Source organism: Phascolarctos cinereus, unplaced genomic scaffold (assembly GCF_003287225.1).
Source record: "Phascolarctos cinereus isolate Bilbo 61053 unplaced genomic scaffold, phaCin_HiC Scaffold_726;HRSCAF=1367, whole genome shotgun sequence".
Taxonomy (NCBI): domain Eukaryota; kingdom Metazoa; phylum Chordata; class Mammalia; order Diprotodontia; family Phascolarctidae; genus Phascolarctos; species Phascolarctos cinereus.
The window spans coordinates 48,620,425-48,636,098 of record NW_027556098.1 but is presented as its reverse complement, the minus strand read 5'-3'; the positions used below and the strand labels follow the sequence as shown (position 1 = coordinate 48,636,098).

General features: G+C 34.0%; 1 protein-coding gene across 1 annotated transcript in view; it reads left to right on the top strand.

Moving 5' to 3' along the window:
* Positions 1–15,674, top strand: part of KCNJ6 (potassium inwardly rectifying channel subfamily J member 6) — a 211,329-nt gene that overhangs the window by 38,647 nt on the left and 157,008 nt on the right. The window contains exon 2 of the mRNA XM_020996066.2: positions 9,981–10,032. Coding sequence (XP_020851725.1) covers positions 9,999–10,032 — 34 coding nt within the window. The 5' untranslated portion in view covers positions 9,981–9,998. The remainder of the gene's footprint in view (positions 1–9,980; positions 10,033–15,674) is intronic.

The window sequence follows — 15,674 nt, the reverse complement described above, 5'->3', positions numbered from 1 at the left end:
ACCATCTTGGCTTTGCCTCAAAAGCTTTTCTGCATCTATTGACATATCATATGAGGGGTTTTTTTACTTTTATTATTGATATTATCAGTTATGTTAATAGTTTTCATTATGTTAAACCATATCTGCATTCCTAGTAAAAGTCACACTTGGTCATAATCTATAATCTTTGTTAATATATTGTTGTAATCTTTTAGTAGTATTTTATTTAGGATTTTTGCATCCATATTCATTAACAAAATTGGTCTATAATTTTCTTTCTTTGTTTTTACTCTTCCTGTTTTAGGTATCAATATCAAAATTGTTTCATAAAAGTGGTTTGGTAGGATCCCTTCTTTGCCTATTATTCCAAGTAATTCATTTAATATTGGAATTAGTTGATGTTTAAATGTTTGATAGAACTCAATTATAAATCCATCTGGTACTGGTGCTTTTTTCTTAGGAAGCTCATGCATGGCCTATTCAATTTCCTTCTCTAAAACAGATCTATTTAGATATTCTATTTCCTCTTCTACTAATCTAGGCAATTTATACTTTTTTAAACATTCTTCTATTATACTTAAATTGTTAAATCTATTGTCATGTTATTGGACAAAATAACTCCTTATAATTGCTTAAATTTCATCTCTTTAGTGATATATTCACCATTTTCATTTTTGGTACTAATGATTTGGTTTTCTCTCTTTTTAAAATCAAATTAACCAATTATTTATCTACTTTTTTTAATAAAACCAACTCATCGTTTTATTCATTAATTCAATGGTTTTTTTTTACACTCAATTTTATTAATCTCACCTTTAATTTTTAGGATTTTTAATTTAGTGTTTAATTGGGAATTTTAAATTTGTACTTTATTTAAGTTTTTTTATTTATATACCCAATTCATTAGTTTGCTCTTTCCCTTTTTTATTGATGTAAGCGTTTAGTGATATAAATGTTCTTCTAACCACAAATTTTGCTGTATCCCATAGATTTTAATATGTTGTCTCATTATTGTCATTCTCTTTAATTAAATTATTGTTTCTATAATTTGTTCTATAACCCACTCATTCTTTAAGATTTGGTTGTTTAATCTCCAATTAGTTTTTAAAATATGTTTCTGTGCTACCTTATTAAATATAATTTTATTACTTTGTGATCTAAAAAGGATGCTTTTAATATTTCTACTTTTAACTATAAAATTTTCATATCCTAGTGTGTGGTCAATCTTTGTAAAGGTACCTTGAACCACTGAAAAAAAGGTGTATTCCTTTCTATTTCCATTCAATTCTCTCTATATATCTATTATATCTAACTTAGTTAAAGTTTTATTCACTTCGGTGATTTCTTTCTCATTTATTTTTTGGTTAGATTTATCTACTTCTGAGATGGAAAGATTAAAGCCCTCCACTATTATAGTACTACTAGCTATCCCCACCTATAATTCATTTAACTTTTCTTTTAAAAATTTAGATGCTATAGTATTTGGTGCATATAGGATCAGTATTGATAATGTTCATTGTCTATGGTACCTTTTATTAGCATGTAGTTACCCTGTTAATTTCTTTTAATTAAATCTATTTTAGCCATAACTTTGTCTGAGATCTGCTACCCCCATCTTTTTTTTGCATCAGATGAAGCATAATAAATTCTACTCTAACCCTCCATTTTTAACTCTGAGTGTATCTTTCTCTTAAATGTGTTTCTTGTAAACAACATATTGTTGGGATTCTGATTTTTAATCCATTCTACTATCCATTTCCATTTTATAGGTGAATTCATCCCATTCACATTCAAAGTTATAATTACTATTTGTGAATTTTTTTCATCTTATTTTTACTCACTATTGTCCTTCTTAGCCTCTCTTTTTACCCTATCCCTTTTACCTTATATTCTCCCTTTACCCTACCATTGCTTTTTCTACTCACCCTTCTAAGAACCCCTCCATTACCCTTTTCACCCAACCTCCTACATCTTAATGTACATAGCCTACTATAAGTCCCTCCCCTACCATCTCCCCCAGTTCTCTCACCTTGCTACAGGTCCAGATAATATCTATACCCCTTCAGATACACATGTTGTTTACTCTTCAACCCAGATCCCATGACAGTAAGGTTCCAACATTATCAGCCCCCCACTCCCATTTGCTTCATCTATATCAGTTCTCCCTTTCATACCCCATTTTTATAAGATAACTGTTCTTTTTTACCTTCTCCTATACAATTTTTTAAAGAATCACAACTCAACCCCAAACTTGCTTTCAAACTACCCTAGTATTGATTAAACTCTTAAAAATACTGATAATATTTCCATACATAAGAAGAGTTTGACATTAATGAATCCCTTATAATTAGTCTTTAGTGTTTTCCTTATATTTCTTCTGGATCTTTTATACCAAATTTTCCACTGAGTTCTGGTATTTTTGTAATAAATACCTGAAAATCTTTCAGTTTGTTGAATTACCTTTTTTTCCATTCAGGATTATATGAAACTTTCTTGGCTAAGTAACTCTTTATCACAATCCCAGCTCTTTTGCTCTTTGAAATATAATGTTCTAAGACCTACAGTCTTTTCATGTAAAAGCTACTAGCTCTTGTAAAATCCTAATTGTATCTCCACAGTATTTAAATTGGTTTTTTTTTCTTGTTGCTTGCAATATTTTCTCCTTAACCTGGAAGTTTTGAAACTTGGCTATGACATTTCTATGAGTTTTCCTCCTGGGATCTCTTTTGAGTGGTGAATGGCAGCTTATTTTTTTCTATTTCTACTTTATGTTCTTGTTCTTGAACTTCAGGGCAATTTCCTTAATAATTTATTGTAATATTATATCAATTCTTTTTTATCATAACTTTCAGGTAGTCCAAAAATGCTTATATTGTCTCTCCTCAATCTGTTCTCCAGAATAGTTGTTTTTATGAGACATTTCAGATTCTCTTCTAGTTTTTCTGGTTTTATTATTTCTCAGTATCTTATAATGTCATTCAATTCCTCTTGCCCCATTCTAGTTTTCAAGGAATTACTTTGTTCCTTAAGATTTTGTATCTCTTTTTCTAATTGGTTAACTTTTTTTTCATAATATTCTTGGATTGCTTTTATTTTTTTCCTAATTTTTCCTCAAATTTGATTTTTGAATTTGATTTTTGAATTCTTTTTTAAGTTATTTTAAGAAGTATTTTTTGGGCTTGTGACCATTTGACATTACTTTTTGGAATAAGAGTGGCTTTTTTTTTTTAACCTGTCTTCCTCTGTCTATGAACCCAGGTCTTCTTTTACATCATGATAGCTAACTATGCTCAGGTTCTTTTTCTTTTGATTACTCAATCCTTTATTTTTGCTGTTCTATGTTCATTTTGTGGTGATATTCTGTCTGTTTGTGGAGGAAATTTGGAAAGCCTATGAATTTCTAAACTACTCTACCATCTTCCCAGAATGCCCCCTCTAATCTACTCTCAATGAATGAGTGGTTTAAAGAACAAATCATAGAAACAATAAAGAATTTTATGAAAGAGAATGATAATAATGAGACAACATACCAAAACCTATGGGATGCAGCAAAAGCAGTAATCAGAGGAAAATTTGTATCTTGAAATGCTTACATCAACAAAATAGAGGAAGAGCAGACCAATGAATTGGATATGCAATTTTTAAAAAGTAGAAAAAGAACACACTAAAAATCCCCAATTAAGCACCAAATTAGAAATCCAAAAAATCAAAGGTTAGATTAGTAAAATTTATTTTTAAGAAAACCTTTTAAGAAAAAAAATTAATTAATACAACTAGAAGTTTGTTTCATAAAAAAGTAAAAAAGATAAACTTGGCTAATATGATTTTTAAAAAGAGAAAAAATGAAACTGCTAGTATCAAAAATGAAAAAGGTAAATATACCATTAATGAAGATTAAATCAAACAATTATTAGGAGTTATTTTGCCCTATTACATGCCAACAAATTTAACAATTTAAGTGAAATGGAAGAATATTTGCAAAAATATAAACTGTCTGCATTACCAGAAGAGTAACTAAAAAGCCTATTTTAGAAAAACAAATTGAAGAGGCCATAAATGAGCTTCCTAAGGAAAAGGCAATAGGATCAGATAAATTTAAAAGTAAAATCTACCAAACATTTAAAAACCAAACTAATTCCAATATTAAATATCTTTGGAACAATAGGGAAAGAAGGAGTCCTGCTAAACTCCTTTTATAAAATAAACATAGTGCTGATATGTAAACCATGAAGAGTAAAAATGGAGAAAAAAATTATAGGCCAATTTCACTAATGAATGTGAATGCAAAAATCCTAAATAAGATATGACTAAAAGATTACAGCAATATATTATAAAGAGTATACATTATGACCAAGTGGGATTTACACCAGGAATGTAGGACTGGTTCAATATAAGGAAAGCTGTTAACATAATTATTTATATCAATAACAAAAGTAACAAAAATCAAATGATCATATCAGTAGATGAAGAAAAGGCTTTTGACAAAAGACCCACTCATTCCCATTTAAAAAAAAAAACCTTAAAACCATAGCTATGAATGGATTTTTCCTTAAAATGATAAGAAGGATCTACCTAATCTAAGAAGCATAAGCAAGCATTATTTGTAATGGGGATAAGCTAGAATCCTGCCCAATATGATCAAGAATAAAACAAAGATATTCATTATCACCAATCTTGTTCAATATTATATTAGAAATGCTGGCAATAGCAATAAGAGAAGAAATTAAATTAATCAGAATGGGTAATAAAGTAATAAAGCTATCTCTTTTTGCAGATAATAAAATGACATACTTAGAAAATCTCAGACATCCAACTAAAAAACTGGTTGAAACAATAATTTTAGGAAAGTAGCAAGACATAAAATAAACTCACATAAATCAGCAGCATTTCTATATATCACCAAAAAAGCCCTGTAAGAAGAGATCGTAAGAGATATCCCATGTAAAATAAATGTAGACAGATCTATAGTCATATAAAAAAAATGCTGTAACTCACTATTGATTAAAGAAATGCAAATTAGAATAACTCTGAGGTACCACCTCACACCTCATGTTGGCTAATACAACAGAGAAGGAAAATGACAAACATTGGAGGGAATGTAGGAAAATTGGGATTAGTACACTGTTGGTAAAGCTGTGAACTGATCCAACCATTTTGAAGAGCAATCTGGAATTTTGCCCAAAGAGTTATAAAACTATTTATTCCCTTTGACCCAGCAATAGCACTATTAGATCTGTTTCTCTAAGTGTTCAGGTCAAAAGGAAAAGAACCTATCTGTTCTTTTAAAAATTATAACAGCTATCTTTGTAGTGGCAAAGGACTGGAAATCAACCGGGGCATGGCTAAATAAGTTGTGGTACATCATTGTGATGGGATACTACTGTGCTTTAAGAAGAGATAAGTAGATTGATTTTAGATAAACATGGAAAGATTTGTACAAAATAATGAAGAGCAAAATGATCAAAAACAATAGAATACTGTATATAGTAACAGCAACATGGTTCAAAGAATAACTGTGAATGATTATGTTATTCTGAGTTTTATAAATACTCAAATCGATACAAAGCACCTATGGAGGAAGATACTATCCACCTCCAGAGAAAGAACTGATAAATAGCATTATGCATAGTATGGTTTTACAGATGTGTGTGTATCTATACCTATATCTACCTATCTATACATATACATATACATATACATATACATATACATATACATATACATATACATATACATATACATATACATATACATGTACATATAGGTATACATGTGGAGAAAGAGAGACAGAGACAGAGAGAGATCTGTCAAATTGTGGTCTTCTCTAGTGTGGGGTGGGAAAGGAAGGAGGGAACCAGTCAGAACTTAAAATGTAACAAAATAAATAAGTAAAATTTTTTTAAAAATAATGGCTTTTGGAGGGGAATTTTGGGAGAAGTTGGGTAAATGTTTACTCTACTGTCTTGGCCCCACCTGAAAGACTGCTTTGGACCTGCACTGCCATTGCATGCCCCTATTCAGCAGGTGTGGGTTCTACTATTGCTGGATTAGATGCTGCAAGGCACAGTATCATTGCCTTTGTCTGGTCCACCATAATTGACGAGCTTAAAAACTGCCACATGGGATGGCTCAGGCAACTCAAAAGGATTCTGCCCAATCATGCTAGGGCTGGTGTTTCCCTTCATGGCAATGGACATCCTGTCTAATGTAGGAAATTCTTTCTCCTGCCAATTGGCCACTACTTAGGGACCCAGAAACTCCTGACATTTCAAACTCTCAGTAATACCACCAGGCTAAGAATATCCATTTCAAGACTGCCTACTTACTTATTGGGGGTAGGAAAAGTTGTTTGGAGAGAGAGAGAAAGAGAGAGACAATGAGAATAAGTATGAGTATGAGTGTGAGTGTGCTGGAGCCAGTTCAGGTTGGCTCTCTGCATTGTTAGATATTCAGTGTGAACATTTATTGCATTTATTGGAAATCAATTAATACTACAAATAAGCACTTGATTCATTGTTTTTTTGATTGTCTAGAGTCTAGACTCTAATACTAAAGAAAGTGTCAATGATGCAAATTAATCCTAAAATTGTGTTGTATGTACTTTTCTCTTTGAAAAGTCAATTATTAAACATTATCAGAACACCTCTGGTTACAATGCACAGTTTAGAAGTGAAAGTGGAAACTTTTTAAACTGATGCAACATCCTTGCTTCTCTTCAACAAATTAAATGGAATGCAATTGGCACATTTATCCATACCTCCAATTCCAGAAATGTCCTTAGGCTTCTGGAAGAATTAAGCATTATCCCTTCAAATGGCTTCCACCAAAAAAATCATAACAAAGTCCATGCAGTCGAGTTCAATCAAGCAATTTTTTCAACATAGTTGTTAAACAGTCCTAAAATTCCAGAGATCCACCTTGGTTTGCATTCTCTCACTGTTGGAGTTCCTCATGCCACCCCTCAACTGGCTGACTATATCCACATAAGAGTTATAGGACTAAGAAGTTGTTTCTTCAGCTGCATTGTTATTTTAATGAAGTCATTCAAAGCCATACAACTCATTCCCCATAAAGTTAAGTAGGACTAGGGGCAGCTAGGTGGCACAGTATATAGGGCACCAGCCCTGAAGTCAGGAGGACCTGAGTTCAAATCTGGCCTCAGACCAAACACTTGACACTTACTAGCTGTGTGACCCTGGGCAAGTCACTTAACCCCAATTGCCTAAAAAAAAAAAAAGTTAAGTAGGACTTCTTTGAGTAGGACTCCTGGAAGCCAATTAAGTGATGATGACCATTAAAAACACAAAGGCATCAAGTCCAAGAAAGAAAAGGGCACATCTCATTTTCTTGTATTTTTTTTTCTTTTTAGTGAGGGGGAAAATATCTCTTCCAGTCCCAAAAAGTCAACTAATTCTTTCTGTCTGTTTTCAAGGTAAAATGAGTTCTAAGGAAAGCCCCTACTAAAACCTGGAAAAGACTTAAATTATTAGTGCAGAAGGCCTAGAAATAAGATAGCTGTTGAGACTAAGAAACAGTTTATTTCAGAGTATAGTTCTTAAAGACAGAGTATGTTCATATAATCTCTCCTTGTTGAATAGCCAGAGTGTGCTTGCTAATCTCCCAGGGATAACGTACATCTCACAGCATTATGATAACTCTAGTATCACCAAAAGTACCACCAACCCAAGAAGGACAATCCAGGATCACTTTCCTCTTCACTGCCATCCCCCACCTCATTGAGATCATTCTGCTCTAATCCTGCACTATTTTGCCCTGGTTCAGCCCAGTCTCCTGAGAGTTTAAGCTTGAGACCTGGAACAAAATGAGATACTCTTAGGTCATTCAAGAGTGAACAAAAGGAGATTTACTTAGTCTCAGCAAAAGAATATAAAATGAAGATATGCAGTGAGGATACCTTGAGTTAACTGATTCAGTAGGACCAAGCTCCTTTGCCTGAGCTGCTTATCATTTTCCTCCAGCCAGGCCTGGAGCTCCTTATGCCTGCTTTGCGCCAAGATGATCAGGGGACAAGGTGGCCACAGCCTGAGCCATTAGTCCCTTGAGCCAGTCAGATCCCAAGATGGTTTCAATACCTTTTGAGGGAAAAAATAGCCCAACTTAAATGTGGAAAGGTATTAGGATATCGGTCTCACCACAGCAGGCTCTAGTTATATTGGGAAAAGTTTTAAATGACAGACCAAAGACTATGTATTTTATTGTTGAGGCAAATAGAGAGCAACTGAAGGCACTTGATCAAAAGAATAACATGGTCATACTGATGTGTAGAAAGATCATTTTGGCAATTGTGTGCAGAAATGACTGTAGGAGAGAGACTAGAAGCTAGGAATTCAGTTGTTTCTTACAGTAGTCTAATACACAAGAGAATCTGAACTAGAGTTGTAGTTGTGAGAGGGGAGGGAAGAAGATGGATGCATGCTATATTGCAAGGCACTGAGCTTCTTGCTATTGTAAAGGCAGTTGTTATGTTATGTATGGGTTATTCAGAGATGTGAGGGGTTTATTCCCATAAGGACATATAGACGACTCCACAGAAATGGCATCAACAGCCAAAAACATGTGGAGCCTTCAGTGTCTACCTGGTTAGTTTAAATCTGCAAACACTGCCTGGATGCTTTCAGAAATCCAGAGGAATATGGACAGGTGTACAACTTCAACAGCTGAGACAACATTTTCAGCATCTTCTCTAAATGGTATCTTACTAGGACAAATCCAAAATGCAATACAATAATTCTCAAACTCATTAAGTTACAACCTATGATCTAAATTGTAACAAAATGTACATAACCCCAAATGAAAAAGACTATGATCCAATAAATGTGATGCCCTTGAGAAAACATCAAGAAAATAGAAAGAAAAACAAAAATAGGAGAAAAAGAAAAACCAAGTAACTTTTTATTTAAAGGATTCAAAAAGTTCTACCAGAAAATAATATAGTACAAGACTGGCAATGGACATTACATACGAGATATTCTATCATAAACATACATACACACAAATACACATGTATAAAAGCTTAACTCAAATATCTCCTTATTTCTCACTTGGCTTTACTACTTCAGGATTCTCTGATTTACTTCTCCACCAAGTCCATTTGTCAGGTACTTTTGCTCTTCCTACCTCCCTGATTTTTTCAGCTTTTTGTGTTTTTCTACCCCTATTAGATTCTAAGCTCCTTGAGGGCAAGGACTGCCTTTACTTTTTCATATTTGTATCCCTAGTGCTTAACACAGTGTCTGTTACATAGTAGGTATCTAATAATGCTTATTGACTCTATATACATACATACACATTTATAAATATATACATATACATATATGCACATATATATATGAATTTATATATATATATATATATTTATATATATATATATATATATATATATATATATATATATACACTCTGTGTGTGTGTGTGTATACATTCAAATATTCTTTGTGGTTTAGTCAACATAATCAAATACAGATTCGCACAAGCAATGAGGAGCCCAAATTAACAACAAAAGACATATGAAGAAGACACTACCTGCATTCAGAAAAAGAATGGATGAATAGAAGTATGCATAGGATGACTTTACATGTGTGTGTGTGTGGGTGTGGGTGTGATGATAGTCATCTCTAGCATGGGAGGGAAGGAAAAAAAGAAATTTATATAACTTTGTTATACATTTAAAAGCAATAGCAAGTTGTACATAATAGATTTGCAGTTTCATGTGCAATCATCTTTTTAGTATGCTATGTTACAAAAATGCTTGTCTTATTCTATAAATTAAATGTTTTTTAAATCAAAGGTCTATTTTAAATAAGTACATATATGACAGAGTTCCTCCTGACCATTCTAAATTGATTTTTCAAGTACTGAGTAGCTGGAGATTAAATTGTGACCGAGAAATAAAAGGGAGGAATACTTTAAATCAAAACACCTCAAATGACATTAGTTCACATTGAAGATACATTTCTAAATATGTCTATTTTCTTTCTAAGGTGAATCACAAAAGAGAAATGGTGACAATGGCCAAGTTGACAGAATCCATGAGTGAGTAGCTTTGACATTTATTTAGTCTTAAACCCATAAAGAAAACACAAAATGTTTCAAAATCTATCATTACTTTTTACATGAGTTTCTAATTCTCCCACCCCCTCTAACTACATTAGATAACGATACTGGTAATTATATGACAGAAGGAAATCTATTATGTTTTGTGTCATATTAATCTGTTATATTATTCTAACTTAGTGTTATGTGGGCCAGAATCCTATAATGAAAGAATGACTCAAGTCTTTGGAAAAATAACCTAGGTTCTATTTGATTTAAATCATTGCACTCGAAAGCAAGCAAGCTACTGAGTACCTTTAACGCAAAACTCTTTCTTGAATCAGCTGGAGTTCTACAAGCAACAAGGAAAGCTGGGCTTTCTGTCATTATGTATTTACTTGAAGTCTGTAGAGGTACCTAAAGTGGGGCAAAAGGGGAAATATATTTGTTCATAAATGGTGATTCAAACATTTCAAAAGACAGTCATAAAAATGAAGTCCTTGAATTGCTTTGCAACTTACAAGACACATGGATGTCTGGGAGTTTTAATAGATCTCTAACCTCATATTTTGTTTTTAAATGTAAGGCACATTTGGGGAGGGGAGAAGAGATACATGATACTGATATGAAAAAATGGAAATTCCCATTGTTGAAGCTTAAAAGTGTGGAAATGCACCTGCAAGAGGGATAGTCAAAAAACAGATGCTTAAAAAAACTGTTTTGAAAATGGGCACTGCTCCTTATGAATATTTTTTAGTCATTCTATTTTTTATTTTATTCTAAAAATTTTATTCTAAACATAGTAACTATCAACAAAAATATGTACTCTAATAAACAAAGAAAATAAACACAATGGTACATGAAAGCATAAACTCTATTATGTACAGTCAATTTTTAAATGATCATATTAATTTTAATAATATAATGATGAAAAAACTCTGTTCCCTCAGTTCATCTGAATTTTTTTTCTTCCCTGAATTTTTCTGGATTTCACAGATGTAAAAGTTGTGGTACCAGTTGTTGTTTTAATGGCAGTAATAGCAATTGATATTTATATCATACATTAATATTTGCAAAGTGCTTTACATATATTATTTCATTTGATCCTTACAGCAACTCTTTAAGGTACGTACTGCAGTTATTATTATTCTTTCTTTACTAATGAGAAAAGTGAGGCACAGAGAAGTTAAGTAGTTTGCTTACAGTCATACAGAATCAGAGGGAAGACTTGACATCAAGTCTTCCTGACTCAAAGTCCAGTTTGTAGTCATAAATTATACTATTGACTTGAATCAGTTTGTTTTATTCACTCTAAACCACTTCCTGGAAGTCCTCCCATATCTATGCATAGTCTTCACGTTTGCCATTTCTTAGAGTATTATGCTATTCCATTATATACATCTATCATAATTTGTTCAACCATTTGCCAATCTAATGTGTTTTTTCTTTTTCCTTTTTGTTTTCTTTTGGTTTGGTTTGGTTTGGTTTTGGGTTTGGGTTTTTTTGCTGGGCAATGGGGTTAAGTGTCTTGCTGAGGGTCACACAGCTAGTAATTGTCAAGTGACTGTTCTGAGGCTGGATTTGAACTCAGGTCCCCCTGACTCCAAGGCCAGAGCTCTATCCACTGTGACACCTAGAGGCTCCTTTTTTTTTTTGCTATTACAAATTACACTGCTGTGAATATTGTTGTACAGACATCTTTCCCTCACCCCACTCAGTAATGTTGTCGATGTATAGTCCTAACTGTGGAATCACTGAGCAAAGGATGTAATCAGCTCTGCAGTTCTTATTTTATGTTACCGTACAGTTTTTTTTACCCCTATTTTTCTCTATATGTATTTCACCTGCAATAGTACATGACAACCTTACAAAAACTCTCAGACATCATTAGGCCCATAAAATGTCTTTCTATAATTGATCTTTAAAATGTGCTTTGATTCTACCCACATTCTAAACATTTTTATCTAGTTCTACTGCTCTCCGTCTTACTAAAACTATGTTTCTTCCTGTAGTGAAATTAGTCAGTACCACTTTTCATTCACTCTCTAGTGATATTTGAAAGAACATGGGTGATGGAAGATGTGCCACAAGATTGCAGAAAGGAAAGTGTTTTCCAAATTTTCCAAAAAGGAAAAGAAAGGAGTCTGCAGACTACAAACCAGTAAACCTGACTTAAGTTCCTGGGGGAGAAAAATCATTAAGAGATGGTTGGTGAACATTAAAAAAGGAAATAGTTATTTAAAAAACTACTATCGTCAAGATACTTCATCAAGAACAACTCATATAATATTAACCTCATTTCCTTTTTGAACAGTCTTATTAAGTTAGTTGATGAGGGAAATACTGTAGATTAGTTTGTCTACATTTTAACAAAACATGTGATAAAGACTTCACACTACTGTTCTGAAGAAGATGGAGAGGTATGGATTAGATAACAAATACATGGATAATAATACATGGAAGCATGGATACAATAGATGTATTCAGAACTCAAAAAATAATTCTTAATATATCAATGTCAACATGGTAGGAGGTCTCCAGTGAAGTACTAAAGGGTTTTATGCTTGGTTCTGTGCTAGCAACATTTTTATCAATGGTTAGATAAAGCCATAGATAATTCATTAAATTTCTAGATGATGCAAAGCTGAGAGGGATCAATAACACAGTAAATGGTCAGGTCAGGATTCAAATGGATTTTAACCAGACTAAAGCCCTGGACTTAATGTAATAAAATTAAATTCATTAGTATTATTTGTAAAGTCCTATTTTGTTCATTCAGTCCTTTTTCAGTAATGTCCAACTCTTTCTGACCCCATTTGTGTTTTGTTTTGTTTTTTAACAAAGATACTGAAGTGATTTGCCATTTCCTTCTCCAGTTCATTTTTTACAGATGAGGAACTAACGCAAACAAGGTTTGCCCAAGGCAAACAAGGTGACTTGCCCAAGGTCACATAGCTAGTAAGTGTCTGAGGTTGGATTTTAACTCCTCTTCCTGACTTCAGCCCCTGTACCATTTAGCTGTCCAGGGTAGAAAAATCCAACTTCACAAGTACAAGATGGGGAGGTATGGTTAGGTAGTAATTGTTTTGAAAAAGATCTAGGGGATTGTAGCAGACTGCAAATTCAGTATGTCAGCAGTATGACGTGGGAGCCAAAAGGGCTAATGTAACCTTAGGCTGTATTAAGAAGAGAGTAACTTCTAGGGAATGCTAGGTGGCACAGTGGATAGTGTGCTGGGCCTGAAGTCGGAAAGACTCATCTTAAAGAGTTGGGCATGACTGAAAACAAAAACATCTGGGAAAAAAGAAGTGACAATTCCACTGTACTTTCTCCATGCCAGACCTCATGTACTGTGTTCCACATTGGGCATGACAGGCTGTAGTTCTAAAAGGATAAACTGGAAAATATCCAGAGGAGTGTAATTGGAATAGAGAAGGCTCTTAAGTCCTTGTCGCATGAATACTGATTGAAGGAGCTTGACATCTTTAGTCTGGAGAAGACTCAAGGGTGACATGAGAGCTGTCTTAAAGAATTTGAAAGGCTATTGTGTGAAAGAGGAATTAAATTTACTGTTTGGCCACAGAAGGCAGAACTAAGAGCTTTGGGGGCAAAAGTCACAAAAGGTAATTTAGACTTGATGTCAGGGGAAAACATTCTAACTATTAGAGTGGTCCAAAAATGAAATTGGCCAGGTTCAAAGTTGGTAGATTCTCCTCCACAAAGTTTTTCAAGCAGAATCTGAGCAAATACTTGGTAGTTACATTATACAGAGATTCTTTTTGTCTGTGGGTTGGACTAGATGATTTCTAATATTCCTTTAAAATTTCTGTAACTCTATATTTCTGTGAAATGCAATATCAGACCAAAAAAGTCACAGAAGCCAAACAATTTTACTGGTTAAACAAGGAGAGTTAGATGACTCTGAGCACTGTTCCTGTTTGATGTGACATAGCTACACACTTCTAGAGGTTTTTTGATTTGTTTTTAGTGGGTAGGGAAGGGTAGGAGAAGTCTAGCAATTACAGTGGGGAAATGTCTGCTGTTCCTTTTTACATTCCAAAATAATTTATTTCTTAGACGTCCTTGTGGTTTTGCAAAAGCATGTATTTCACATTGGTTCTAATTGTGAAGTTTTGTAGAGCAGCGAAGTCTTCTCGCTGCTATGAGATGGAACTGGTCTTATTCTTCTCTTCAGTCCCTTCTTTTGTCCAAGACAAGAGAATTTCTTGTCACTTGGACAAGGATGGTCAGTTCACTGAATCTGAAGGATGGTTGTAAGAACCTCACGAATGTTGCAGCTGAGAGCACCTAACTTGTAAAATGGGTCCTTTTATCATTTGCTATTATCTGAGGGAGTCACCAAAAAGTAAAACAAAATTTAAAATGTTATTTCCTTGCCTTGGCTGTTTTCTATTCAAACTGTTCCTCCTCTTTGCTCACTGTCCTTTCATTACTGTTGCCCACAACCAGATTGCACACCGGAGAGGCGTGAAATAACTTATGACATGGGCCAGGCGGAGTAGAATTACTGACTCAGTTTATTCATCTGAGGGTCCAGGGTTCAAGTCCCTGTCTAGGCGCCTGGGAAAACCTCGGAATCTACAGCCCAATCTAGGAACCCTGATAAGGAGGAAATTCATGATTGTTACATCCTCAGCAGATGTTCTGGGGAGTATCTCACGGGGAGGACTCTTTGAAGTTAGGCTAGATCTTCCATATATATTCTGTGCCCTCAGATGAATAAACTGAGTCAGTAATTCTACTCTGCCTGGCCCATGTCATAAGTTATTTCACGCCTCTCCGTTCAGTGTACAATCTGGTTGCGGGCAACACATTACTATAATCTTATTCCTCTTTATATGAAAGAAAATCTAGTGGAGTGGTTCTAACTTGTTTGGGAATTTGGGTAATGTTTGGATCTGGAAGAGAGAAACATAGAAAGTCTTGAACTGACCTGCTGTGTTGATCCCTTTTGTATATCCACTGAGTAATCAGCTCCCCTGGCTCAGTAGCCAATTAAGTGACTCTTCATCATCTCTGTACAAGCACCTCAGCTATGTACATAGCTGGAAGTCAGACCCAAAGCTCCAACACAGTAAGGAAAAAGTAAGGGCAATTCTGAATATGCTTTGGGGTAAGAGGGAGTGGTTAAAGAGGGAAAGCTTCACAAATGGGGTTTATTCATAGCACATAAACCACTGGTGGAACACTCACCCACACAAAAAGAATAAAATGAGTTCCACTAATTTAAAACTAGAAGGAACCTTAGAGGTGACCTAGTCCAATCCCCTCATTTTACAGGTGAGAAAATCAAAGAATAGGAATCAGCACTACTTATGAAAGGGTTAAAATATCCCTAATTGCAGATAACACAATATGATCACAGGATTATGGATCTAGAGCTCTCATCTGAGATGGGAAACTTTAGGCCAAAGAGATTAAGTGATTCATTGAGGTCACATCAGTAGTGAGTGTCAAACTTAAGTCAACAAGTATATATTAAGCATTTATTAGTGCAAAGCACTGTGTGGAAGTACAAGCAAAAAGAAAGATATCCCCTTCAAGGAACTTTCATTGTAATGGAGGAAAACAACACATAAAAAGGAACTGAAAAGGAGGAGGTGTTTGAGGGAAGAGATGCA